General features: G+C 46.7%; 1 protein-coding gene across 1 annotated transcript; it reads left to right on the top strand.

Moving 5' to 3' along the window:
• The first annotated feature begins 2,829 nt into the window (after positions 1-2,829).
• On the top strand, positions 2,830-7,813 carry ODF4 (outer dense fiber of sperm tails 4). Its single transcript, XM_004462437.2, has 5 exons — positions 2,830-2,875; positions 3,147-3,433; positions 6,632-6,805; positions 7,131-7,265; positions 7,416-7,813. Exons 2-5 carry the CDS (start codon positions 3,157-3,159, stop codon positions 7,595-7,597), a joined length of 768 nt encoding a protein of 255 aa, XP_004462494.1. The 5' UTR covers positions 2,830-2,875; positions 3,147-3,156; the 3' UTR covers positions 7,598-7,813.
• The last annotated feature ends 3,021 nt before the right edge of the window (positions 7,814-10,834 follow it).

The raw sequence follows: 10,834 nt of genomic DNA, 5'->3' as shown, positions 1-10,834 counted from the left end.
TGGACAAAGGCCAATCAAGTTCTTTATTGTACAATACTAGTCGCCTGTAAATTTTGTTTTTCATGAAACTTCACATTTCCATGACCACGTTGCTGTGTGTGGCAGTTTGAGATTATGAATCCCCAAAAGAGAGATTATGTTTGTAAACTTATCTCTTCCTCTGGATGTGAGACTCTTTGACTGTATTAGATTCAGCTGAGATGTCTTTGATTAGATTGTGTTAAGATTAGGGATTTTGATTCAACCACGTCCGTAGGGTGTGACTCAGGATTGAGTCCCTGTCCCCTTGGTGGGCTGATATAAATGGACACACGCAAGAAGACATGGAAGAGGAGAGAGCTTGAGCGGTTCAGTCCTGCCATGTGACAGAAAAGAGAAGCTCTGGGAAGAGAGATGAGCCATGTGCCTGATAGTTTGCAGCTGAAGAGAACAGAGCAGCCAAGCAGGCCCGAGAGACATCAGAGACCGCCATCTGCTTCGCCCACATCGTCAGTCATTGTGCTTCAACATGTGGCGAAGAGCAGCTTGAGTTGGACTCTTTAGGGCCTTGTAACTGTAAGCTTTTACCGCAAATAAATACCCTTTATAAAAGCCAACAGATTTCTGGTCCTTTGCATCAGCACCTCTTTGGCTGACTAATCCATTGCACATCATCTGGCTCTGGCTGATGGTGCTAAGGGTAGGCTTTTGGATCCTGGCCGGGCCAGAGAATGTTTGGAATGGGCACTGAGGAGTCTTTGCAGGTGTGAGATGCACAGCTCAGGAGCTGGGGGCCATGTTCTTACCACATGGACCAAAAGAGAGGAGGAGGGTGGTCAGTGAAGAAAGAGCAAGGCTCCCATGGAGGAGCAGAGAGTCCGAGGAAGACTCGTAGGGCTGGACTCCTGGATCCAATCCTTCCTGGGGTCCAGCTGCACATCTGACCTTGGGGCTGACCATGGGGTTCACGAGGAGCTCCCCTTTTGTTTAAATTAATTTGGCTTCCAGTCATTTGCAGCTACTATTAATAAAATACCAGGATGTCTGCCAGAATTATCCTCTGTATTTTTGCTCTTCCCCTGTTTGCTAGGGAAAGACAATTAAAATGATAAGTTGACAATTGTAACCATTGTAAATCCCCACTTCCTGGGAATTATTATGAACCAATAAGTGCATTCTGTTCATGATCCCATTCAATGTCCAAACTAATTTATGAGACAAATATTATTGCCCCTGTTTTATAGATGAGTAAACTGAGGCACAAAGAAGCCATATGACTCACCTAGGTTCACAGGGCTTATCAGAAGAAGACCCATTATTCATACCCAGTCCTGTTGGACCGCAAAACCTTTGCTTTTAACCACAAAGTAAACCAACTCTGGTGGGATTCAAACACACACCCCAAATCTGAAAGCCTTTCTTGGCGTGAGAATCCAGGGAGCTTGGGGACGTCCGGAAGCCACTAAGATTGGGCTATCATGGGTGACTCAGATTTATTTTCTTAAAAGGGAGGTTAGAAGAATCTTCTAGGACCATGTGACACCCCCAAATTCCCTCCTCAGTCTATGTCTACTCTCTTCTGGTGCTGAGAAAAGAGGAGAAAAAGAAAGGCATAGAGAAAGAGAGAAAGGACTGGCAAAGGTGGACTGGAAGCCAGTAGGTGGGTGGAGAATGGGGCAAGGGATTGGGGAAAGTAGTGAGAAGATTGATGACACTTTTGGAAGGCATTTCCAAAGAGCAATGGAAGGAGGGAGGATATTTTCCTGCAGACAATTCCCTTCCCTCCCCACCCCCACCCCCCCCCCCCCAACAAACACTTGGGGTTGGGATTAGTGCAAAGGAAGAAATAGGAAGAGAAAATGGGCCAGAAGCTACAGGGAAGCATTGGATCCAGAGTTCTGAACTGGGCCTGGAGGGGCAGAGCTTCAAGAAAGAGTTGGAGGACTCAGATGTGACCTTTCTACACATGCCTCTTCTGTCACTTTTACTGGACCTATGGTTGGCGCTGGGGTTGGTGCATACTCAGGAGACCTGAATCTCTGGGCTATCCATGTGACAGCCAGGCCCTGAGCCTCAGCAGACTTGCAACTCCTACCCTCTGGGTTATGGGACTTACCCTGGCCAGTGAACAGGGAGGTGAAGAGGGTCAACCACCACACCAGGGAGCCAAGAGTGCCTACAGCTGCAAGTAGAATTGCATCCATCATCCATATGGAATCTAAGCCCCCTCTTGATCTAGAGGTGAAGTGGACATCACCATCCCAGGGTCCACAGGATGGAGGAACAGAGTATGGATTAGAGTGGACTTACTGATATTCTGCTATGGAACTATTGTGATTAGTAATGGAAGAAATTGTAGCATTGATGTGGAGAAAGTGGCCATGGTAGCTGCTGAGGGTAGGGAAAAGGAAGAAGAGATATGATGTGGGGGCATTTTCAGGACTTGGAGTTGTCCTGGGTGGTGCTTCAGGGACAGATACTGGACAAGGTATGTCCTGCCATGGCCCACTGGATGGACTGGGGGAAAGTGAAAACTGCAATGTGAACCATTATCCACGTGATGCAGCAGTGCTCCAAAATGTAGTCACCAAAGGCAATAAATGTCCCATGATGATGAAAAAGGTTGTTGATTTGGGAGGAGTGGGGTGAGGCGTGTGGAGGGTATGTGGGGACCTCTTATATTTTTTGAATGTAACATTTAAAAAAATGGAGAGGAAGAAAAAGAAAAAAAATTTCAAAATAAATATTAGGCCTCTTAAAAAAAAAAAAGGAAGAGTTGGAGTGGGAGAGGAAGGGCCAAGGACCCCCTCCCCCATCTCACGGCCCCTCCCCCCCAGAATATTCCATGGCAGTTAGGTCCTTCTGCTGGGGGGTTGGGGCCCTTGCTCTGGATCAGGTGAGGTGCTATTACCGATTAAGAGGTTCCCCTATTTGTTCCCGGATCCTGGCCCCATGGCGGCAACTGTTCTACCTGTTGAAAATATTTAAAAGATGAGGGGCAACTGAACCTGGCAGGGGAAGGGGGAAATAGGCTAGAAGGGGAGAGGGGGTGTTCAAAAGGGGGGCAGGGGACTTTGGGTTAGAAGGAGGAAAGAACGAGCATCGTGGGGTGGAGGTGAGCCTGGGACAAGAAGGGGGGTGCGGACGTGTGTCTCTATCCGCTGCAGGGACAGGCCCATGGACCACCACTGGGTCTCCCCGCTGTTAAGGAGCCCTTCCCAGAACTTCCATCAGACATCCCAGGTGCTGGCCTCGGAGCTCAGCCTGGCCGCCCTCATCCTGCTCCTGGTCATGGTTTTCTCCAAGAAGTGGCTGTGCCTCTCCAGGAGCCGCTTCTACCAGCGCTGGCCGGCCGACGTCAGCACCAGGATCCACAGGGCAGCCCACGTCATGTCCATGGGGCCCCTGAAGATCTGCAGTTCTGGGAGCTGTTTCAGCGTAGAGAACAGGAAAGGTGAGACCCCCCTCCCACCCCATCCCCAGCCTCCAGCTGGCCTTGGCCTCTCCATCTGCACCCCCGGGGTCATCCCCAGATGCCAGATGGTTCCACTGGCATGGAGACACCCAAGGGTCACTTTTTCTCTCCCTGGCCAAATCCATTGGCTTGACCGAATGGAAATATCACTGCTTTTGATAAGGCTCGGAGCCAGGTCTGAGCCTCTGGGAGGGGAGCAGGGCAAACTCACTGACCACACAGTTCATTCCTGGGAGAAGAACTAGGAGCCCCGGTGAGATGGGGTTTCCTTCCTCTAGTCTTACAGATCCAGACCTTTGAGTGGGGTGCCTGGAAACCCGTCCCCAAGGTCCTGGTCGCAGCCACTTTCTTTCCCTTCTGCTTCCAGGCTTTTCATGGCCAACTCTGGGTCCCCTGGGATTTTTCCTTTCTCCATATTTGGCTTCCCTGTTCCTTTCACCCCTGTATTCTTTTTTTTTTCCAGATTTATTTCATTTATTTATTCCCCCCTCGCCCCATGGTAGACGGGAGCCCAATTTCTTGAGCCACATCCACTTCCCCACCCCTGTGTTCTTGTAGTCTCTACATTTCCCATTCTTTCTAGTCTCCTGTCATACTGTCCTCTCATCTCCCAGGAACTGGGCCTCCTTTCTCAGCTCTTTGGAAAACCAGAGCCTTTGAGGACCATTTCTGTTTTTTTTCCACCCTCCTTAGCATTAAAAAAGAAAAAGAGTTACAGAGCTATTATTTTCCATTTGAAAGTAATGAATTCTTATTTCAGGGGAGGGGATGTGGCTCGAGAGGTTGAGTGCCTCCTTCCCATATGGGAGGTCCCTGGTTTGGCCCCTGGTGCCTCCTAAAACCAACCAACCAAAAAACAGACAACAAGCAAACAGATGAAAAAACCACCTCAGGGGAGCCAAAGTGGCTCAGTGGTTGAGCACTGGCCTCCCACATATGAGGACCTTGCTCCCTGGTTCATTCCCTGGCTCCAGGACTGCAAACAACAACAAAAACACCTAACATTTGTTGCATACTTACTCTGTTCAATTTGATCCACAATCAACCCTAAGAGAGAGGGATAATTATCCTTATTTTATAGGTGAGAACATTGAGTCTTAGAGAGATTAGGTACCTTGCTCAGTATCACAGAGCTATTAGGCCGAACCATATGAAATTGCCCAAAATTGATGCTTTTCACCTACAAAAAGAACAATTTCATATGGATGACCCTAATAATGGCAGGTCTCGAATTCTAACTCAGCTATGTCTGGCTCCAAAACTGTAAGCATCTTGCTCTATGGTGCTACCTAAAGAGGGCCACAAGTAACAGTTTGTTGAGCAATTATTTTTTCCAGACTTTTTAAAATTGAACAAGTTTTGAATGGTTTTTACATAGTTGTAATTGTTCTTCATAAACTATTTTACATATTTAAAATTTTTATCTTTATAGTGTATAATATTTTTAAAAGTATAAATGACTATACTACTCAATTTAATAGATTCATCCTCTTTTACTTGGCTAATTTATTTCCCTATCTTTGGACAATTTGTTATTTCCATTTTCATTTTTGCAAAAAAAAAAAAAAAGAGGCAGCAAAGTTTGTTAATCAAGAAGCTTTTTCTGTATGTAGTATTAATTCTTTAGGCTAGATTTACTAAAGTGGGCTTACTGGATCAAAGAGGAAAATATTTTAAGCTTCTAAATAAAATATTCCATATTGCTTTCAAAATGTAGCATTTCTACTACTAATGTGTGAAAAGGCTTGTTTTCATTGTACTTTTGCCAGCAATGACAGTTAACTATAAATATATAAATATATAGATTTTTTCTGATTAGAAAAATTGTTGCACAGTTTTGTGGGAAATACAGAAAAGTTTAAGAAATAAAATACAAATCCCCTAAAATTTCCCCATGCCAATATAATTATTGTTGACATTGTAATGGATTTACTTCCAATCTTTTATAAATATATACATATATTTTTTCCAAAATTGTCATCATTCTTTGTGTCTGCTTTGCAAACTCCACTTTCCATTCTAAGCATTTACTTGTGCCAGTAAATAATTCTTTGGTAACTTCACTAATTTTTAAAATTTATTCGATTAGGTAGTATATGAACAGAATAAAGAATTAAAACAACATTGAACATTAAATAGTGAAATAAGTCTCTCACTCTGACTTTGTCTCTCTTCTCACAGCTACCCATTTCTTGTGTTTCTTCCCAGAGACATTCTAATGAGAAAAGCTTCTATCATATTACCATTTTAATGAATGCATAATATTCTAATGTATGGGTATACTATAATTTATTAAACAAATCTCTCTTTTTTTAAAAAAGATTTATTTATGTATTTATTTTTCTCTCCCCTCCCCCCCACCGCGGTTGTCTGTTCTCTTGTGTCTATTTTGCTGCATCTTTTTTGTCCGCTTCTGTTGTTGTCAGCGGCACGGGAATCTGTGTTTATTTTTGTTGTGTCATCTTGTTGTGTCAGCTCTCCGTGTGTGCGGCACCATTCCTGGGCAGGTTGCACTCTCTTTCGAGCTGGGCGACTCTCCTTACGGGGCGCACTCCTTGAGCGTGGGGCTCCCCTACATGGGGACACCTCTGCGTGGCAGGGCACTCCTTGCATGCATCAACACTGCGCATGGGCCAGATCATCACACGGGTCAAGGAGGCCCGGGGTTTGAACCACGGACCTCCCATGTGGTAGATGGACACCCTATCCACTGGGCCAAGTCCGCTTCCTAAACAAATCTCTTGTTGAACACATCAGGATCTCTGCAAAGAAGCTTGTTCTATATAGATTTTGGTGCAGATCTCTGATGATTAACATAAATTCCAAGAAGAAACATTGCTGGGTCAAAGGGCCTTAGCAACTTGGATTTGTTGGGTACTTTTTGCCAGCTCACTCACCAGAAACACCGCCCATCAGCAGTGTGTGAGCGCACCATTTGGACACTCACATTTCTTCTTTTGAGAATTGCAGTTCAAGTCCTCTGTGCATTTTTTTGTATTGATGTATACTTTCTTCCTATGTTTGGTGTTATAAAACAATCTCAACATCAAGAAATCATTGCTCTTCAAATTTGCATTTCTTTGGTTACTAAGGAGCCTGAACATTTTCTTATATCTGCTCATTTGTATTTCCTCTATTGTGAATCCTTAGCTCATTCTGTTTTCTCATTTTCCCCAGATACTTTTAAAGAGTGGACACATCAGCCGGTCTTTGAAGTGGCCAACATAAGCTTCTGGTTGGCCGTTGGGCTGGGCTTTGTTCTCACCATCTGGTTGCACCTGCCCTACTTGCCTGGTCTTGAGAGATGGCCTTCCTTTGACTGGACTGGGATCATCATGAGCGTCTGTGAAGGTGCCCCCTAGCTCTGGAAAAGGTCCTCAATTCCTTCTACCCCAGACTCCTTCCTGGGCCCTTGCCCCTTTTCCCTTCTTTGGGGGTGGGTGGGCGAGGGTTTTGTGCTGGTAGAACAGAACTAGCAGCTGTTGATTGAGAATTGTGAGGCACCACTTTTGGGTGGCTCAAGAGGTGGAGGGGTCGTTTCCCATGATCCTCTGGGACTGGGGACCCTAGGTGAGGCGATGGGGCTTGTGGTTTGTGGCTGTAGCTCAGTGGATAAGGAAGAGTCCCCGTAGGATTTTAGGATGAGAATGAGACCACTCCACTTCCTGTCTCCCAGTCACCTTCATTTTCTCCACCCTCATCTTGTTCCCTATTAACCTCTGGATCTTTGAGCTGAAGAGGAATTTATCCATCCCCATTGGCTGGAGCTATTTCCTTGGTTGGCTGGTGTTCGTCCTCTATGTCGTCTGCGGTGAGTGGTGGTGGTGGGGTTAGGGTGGGTGTGCCAGGGCAGAGAAAACGTGGAGGGAGGACGTGGCTCTTAGGGACTTGGCTTCCCTTTGGCCTCACCCGGTTCCCGTTCCCTCCCGCCTCCTCTCCCTCATCCCCTGTCCTTTCCCAGCCATCATTTGCTACTGCAACCACAGTAAGTTCCGGAGTCTGGATCCGAATTCCTCTGCCTCTGAGTCCTCTAGCAGAAGTTTCAGCACAACCCAAGACAGTCTGGGTGAGCAGAATAGCTCAGAGAGCTCTACCATCCGGGAGGAAACCCTGAAACCTGAGCAAAAGAAGATGCTTCTGTGACCCTTTCAGAACTTCTGGGGGCTCCTAGGCACCCAGTTCTGTCCATCCATCTGAATTCCTCTCCCCATCATTGCCCCCAACTTTGACTAGGTTGCCCCTCCTCAGTACAAGGACTCAGAAAAGGAAGGTCTTTAGGCCAACTTTGCATTTCTCTTCCTTGTTCCTGCCTTGCCTGTTGCTTGGGTGATGTGGAATAAATTTTCTGTCTCTTCGTTATCATGTCTGGCAGTTGAGGCAAACTGGGTTCGGGGAGAGAAGGTGGAAAAAGAAAAAGGTTATTTCCTAGGTTCTCCCTGCCTAGAAGCCTTTTGACAGCCTTTGGTCCCTAAACCTGTCCAACCTCTACCACAGCACCCTTGTACACATGCTAATACCACTTGAGAACTAACTTTGTGTTATCTCTCTCCCAATATTTGTTAGTCTGTGGTTAGGAGGAGGCAGAACTGATCAGGAAAGGGTAATATCAATTTTGAACTTGTTGGTTTATTCATTGGGAAGGGCTCAAAAACAAATTGGCCCTGGGGTTAGAGGCAGGTTAGAAAAATGAATGCAGGGAAGCGGGTGCGGCTTAAGCGGTTGAGTGCCTGCTTCTCACATGGGAGACCCTGGGTTCGGTCCTGTGTGCCTCCTAAAAACAAAGTAAGCAAACAGATGAAGTAAACCAACTCAGGGGAGCTGATGTGGCTCAGTGGTTGAGCCCTGGCTTCCCATATACGAGGTCCTGGTTCAATCCCCAGCCCCGGTACTTAAAAAAAAAAAGAAAAAAGACTGCACAGTAGGTGGTGTGACTGTAGTGCACGGGGCCAGCCCAGGTATGTGCCCTGGGCAGCAATTCCACCCTCTGTGTCCAGCTCAGATCACTGAGAACTCCCAGAGCTCTGTGCCTGGGGAGTATCACCATCCCTTCACCCCCAGCTGCTCCACCCTCCACCCTGGAACAGCAGGAATGAAACAAAGCAAGAAAGGAAAGCATTAGGGTTAGGACTGAAGACCAAAAGACAAGCTGCACATTTGGTTTGTTTTCATTTGTTTTTTATTTTTCTCCCCCACCCCTCAGTTGTCTGCTCTCTGTGTCCATTCGCTGTGTGTTCTTCTGTGTTCACTTGTATTCTTGTCAGAGGCACCAGGAATTTGTGTCTCTTTTTGTTGTGTCATCTTGCTCAGCTCTCCGTGTGTACGGCACCACCCTGGGCAGGTTGCACTTTTTTTTTTCATGCTGGGTAGCTCTCCTTATGGGGCACATTTGCATCAGCATTGCCTATGGGCCAGCTCATCACACGGGTCAGGAGGCCCTGGGTTTGAACCCTGGACCTCACATGTGGTAGGCGGACGCTCTATCTGTTGAGCCAAATCCGCTTCCCACATTTGGGTTTATAAACGCAGCCTCCAAAGACATACAGCAGCTGGCTTGGGCAGCCCAGGTGATGCCTGCTGAGCTGGCTGGAGCAGTTGGGGGTGAAGGGAAGCAAGGCTCTAAGGTGCTGGTAATGTTCCATAGGAGAAAACCATAAACTGATGAAATCTGAATAAACTTTTATGTAATAATCTTGGCAGAAAAAGGAATGGAAGGATTGTAAGATATAGTGTAAGTATACATTTGACAGTTGAGTCTTTTTCCCTCAATATAGGTTTATATTCTTTGTATCTTTGATCTATTACTTTAAAGAACATTTTTTATATTAATTATAATTTTAAAAATTGCCTCACTCAGCATCCTACTTTTCACAGATTCACGTAAATAAACTTTTATCTAGAAAAAGGTATGTTTCGTTTTGTTGTTTTGTTTTGTTTTGTTTTCCCCTAAGGAGCTCATTAAAGTTTATTGTCCTGGCTTATGCCAAGATTAGCCAGTCAGTGCTGAAACAGAAAAATATAAATAGGGCAAAGAGAAACCAAGTGCCAAGAAAGAGGGAATCTACCAGATTATCATCATCTACCTGATAATGAGGTAGAATAGGGAAATTGGGGCATGTGGAGAATCCAGTATTTATTTTTTTATTTTTTAAAGATTTATTTATTTATTTCTCTCCCCTTCTCCCGACCCCCACCCCGTTGTCTGTTCTCTTTGTCTATTTTGCTGCGTCTTCTTTGTCCACTTCTGTTGTTGTCAGTGGTGGCACGGGAATCTGTTTATTTTTGTTGCGTCATCTTGTTGTGTCATGTTGTGTCAGCTCTCCGTGTGTGCGGTGCCATTCCTGAGCAGGCTGCACTTTCTTTCGTGCTGGGCGGCTCTCCTGGTGCGTGGGGCTCCCCTATGCGGGGGACACCCCTGCGTGGCAGGGCGCTCCTTGAGAGCATCAGCACTGCGCATGGGCCCTCCACACGGGTCAAGGAGGCCCGGGGTTTGAACCGCGGGCCTCCCATGTGGTAGACGGACGCCCTAACCACTGGGCCAAGTCCACTGCCGGAGAATCCAGTATTTAGAAAACCTGGGGCAGGTGGTCCCTTATCTAAAGACCTGAGGCCAGTATCTAGAAATCTAGGCAGGTGGAGAGTCAAGAGACCCCAACTTGTGGAAAGACCAGCATCCGACAGTAGGTTAGAGACTTCCAGAGAAAGATACTTGCTTGCAAGAGATAGGGACCTAAGGTTAGCAAAGCAAACAACTCAACTTACCCAATAACCTGGCCCCTTGCCCAAGGACCTATAAGATGTCAACCCCTCGAGGTAGCCCTTGGCTGAAAGGCTACCTGTGTGCTTCTCACGCTCCCACTTTCCTTCCCTTAACACTGTTCAATACTTGAACATTTTTCAATACACCATCTTGTTGCCTTGTTGGGTCCTTGAATCTTTCCTGCGATTGAATAAGAACCCTCTCCGTCAACAATAAGAGAGAGCACCTGCGCCTGGAGAGGCAGGAGGGCGGCAGTTTCCAGGGGTCTAGAGTGGCTCAGGCAGAGAGGCAGTGTTGCAGGACCAGCTGTGACTGGTGATTGGGGCATGTGCTGACACAAGAGCAGAGAGGAGCCTACATCTGAGGCAGTCACCGCCCAGCATTCCTGCCTCCCCACCGGCAGGAAGACAGGCGCACGGAGAAGTGATATCCTTCAGGCACAGCTCCCCGGGAGCTGGGGATCAGGTGGGGAGGAGGGAAGAACAAACTGCGGGCCACCCGGTGACTCACTGAAGTTGGGAGTGGCCCATCTGTGCACACTCCGAAGGGGAAAGGCTCACAGGAGCCAATCAACTACAACCACCCACCCTGTATCGTAGAGGGAAGTGCCGAAGTGAAAATAA

This window comes from Dasypus novemcinctus, chromosome 21 (assembly GCF_030445035.2).
Source record: "Dasypus novemcinctus isolate mDasNov1 chromosome 21, mDasNov1.1.hap2, whole genome shotgun sequence".
Taxonomy (NCBI): Eukaryota; Metazoa; Chordata; class Mammalia; order Cingulata; family Dasypodidae; genus Dasypus; species Dasypus novemcinctus.
Note: the sequence above shows the minus strand (reverse complement) of the source record. Positions and strands in the feature narration are given on the sequence as shown.

Bases quoted from the DNA above. Each gene is read 5' to 3' on its own strand.
- ODF4 (XM_004462437.2), top strand. From the start codon at position 3,157: ATGGACCACCACTGGGTCTCCCCGCTGTTAAGGAGCCCTTCCCAGAAC. The intron at 3,434-6,631 runs GTGAGACCCCCC...CATTTTCCCCAG, and splicing joins CAGCGTAGAGAACAGGAAAG to ATACTTTTAAAGAGTGGACA. The intron at 7,266-7,415 runs GTGAGTGGTGGT...GTCCTTTCCCAG, and splicing joins CGTCCTCTATGTCGTCTGCG to CCATCATTTGCTACTGCAAC.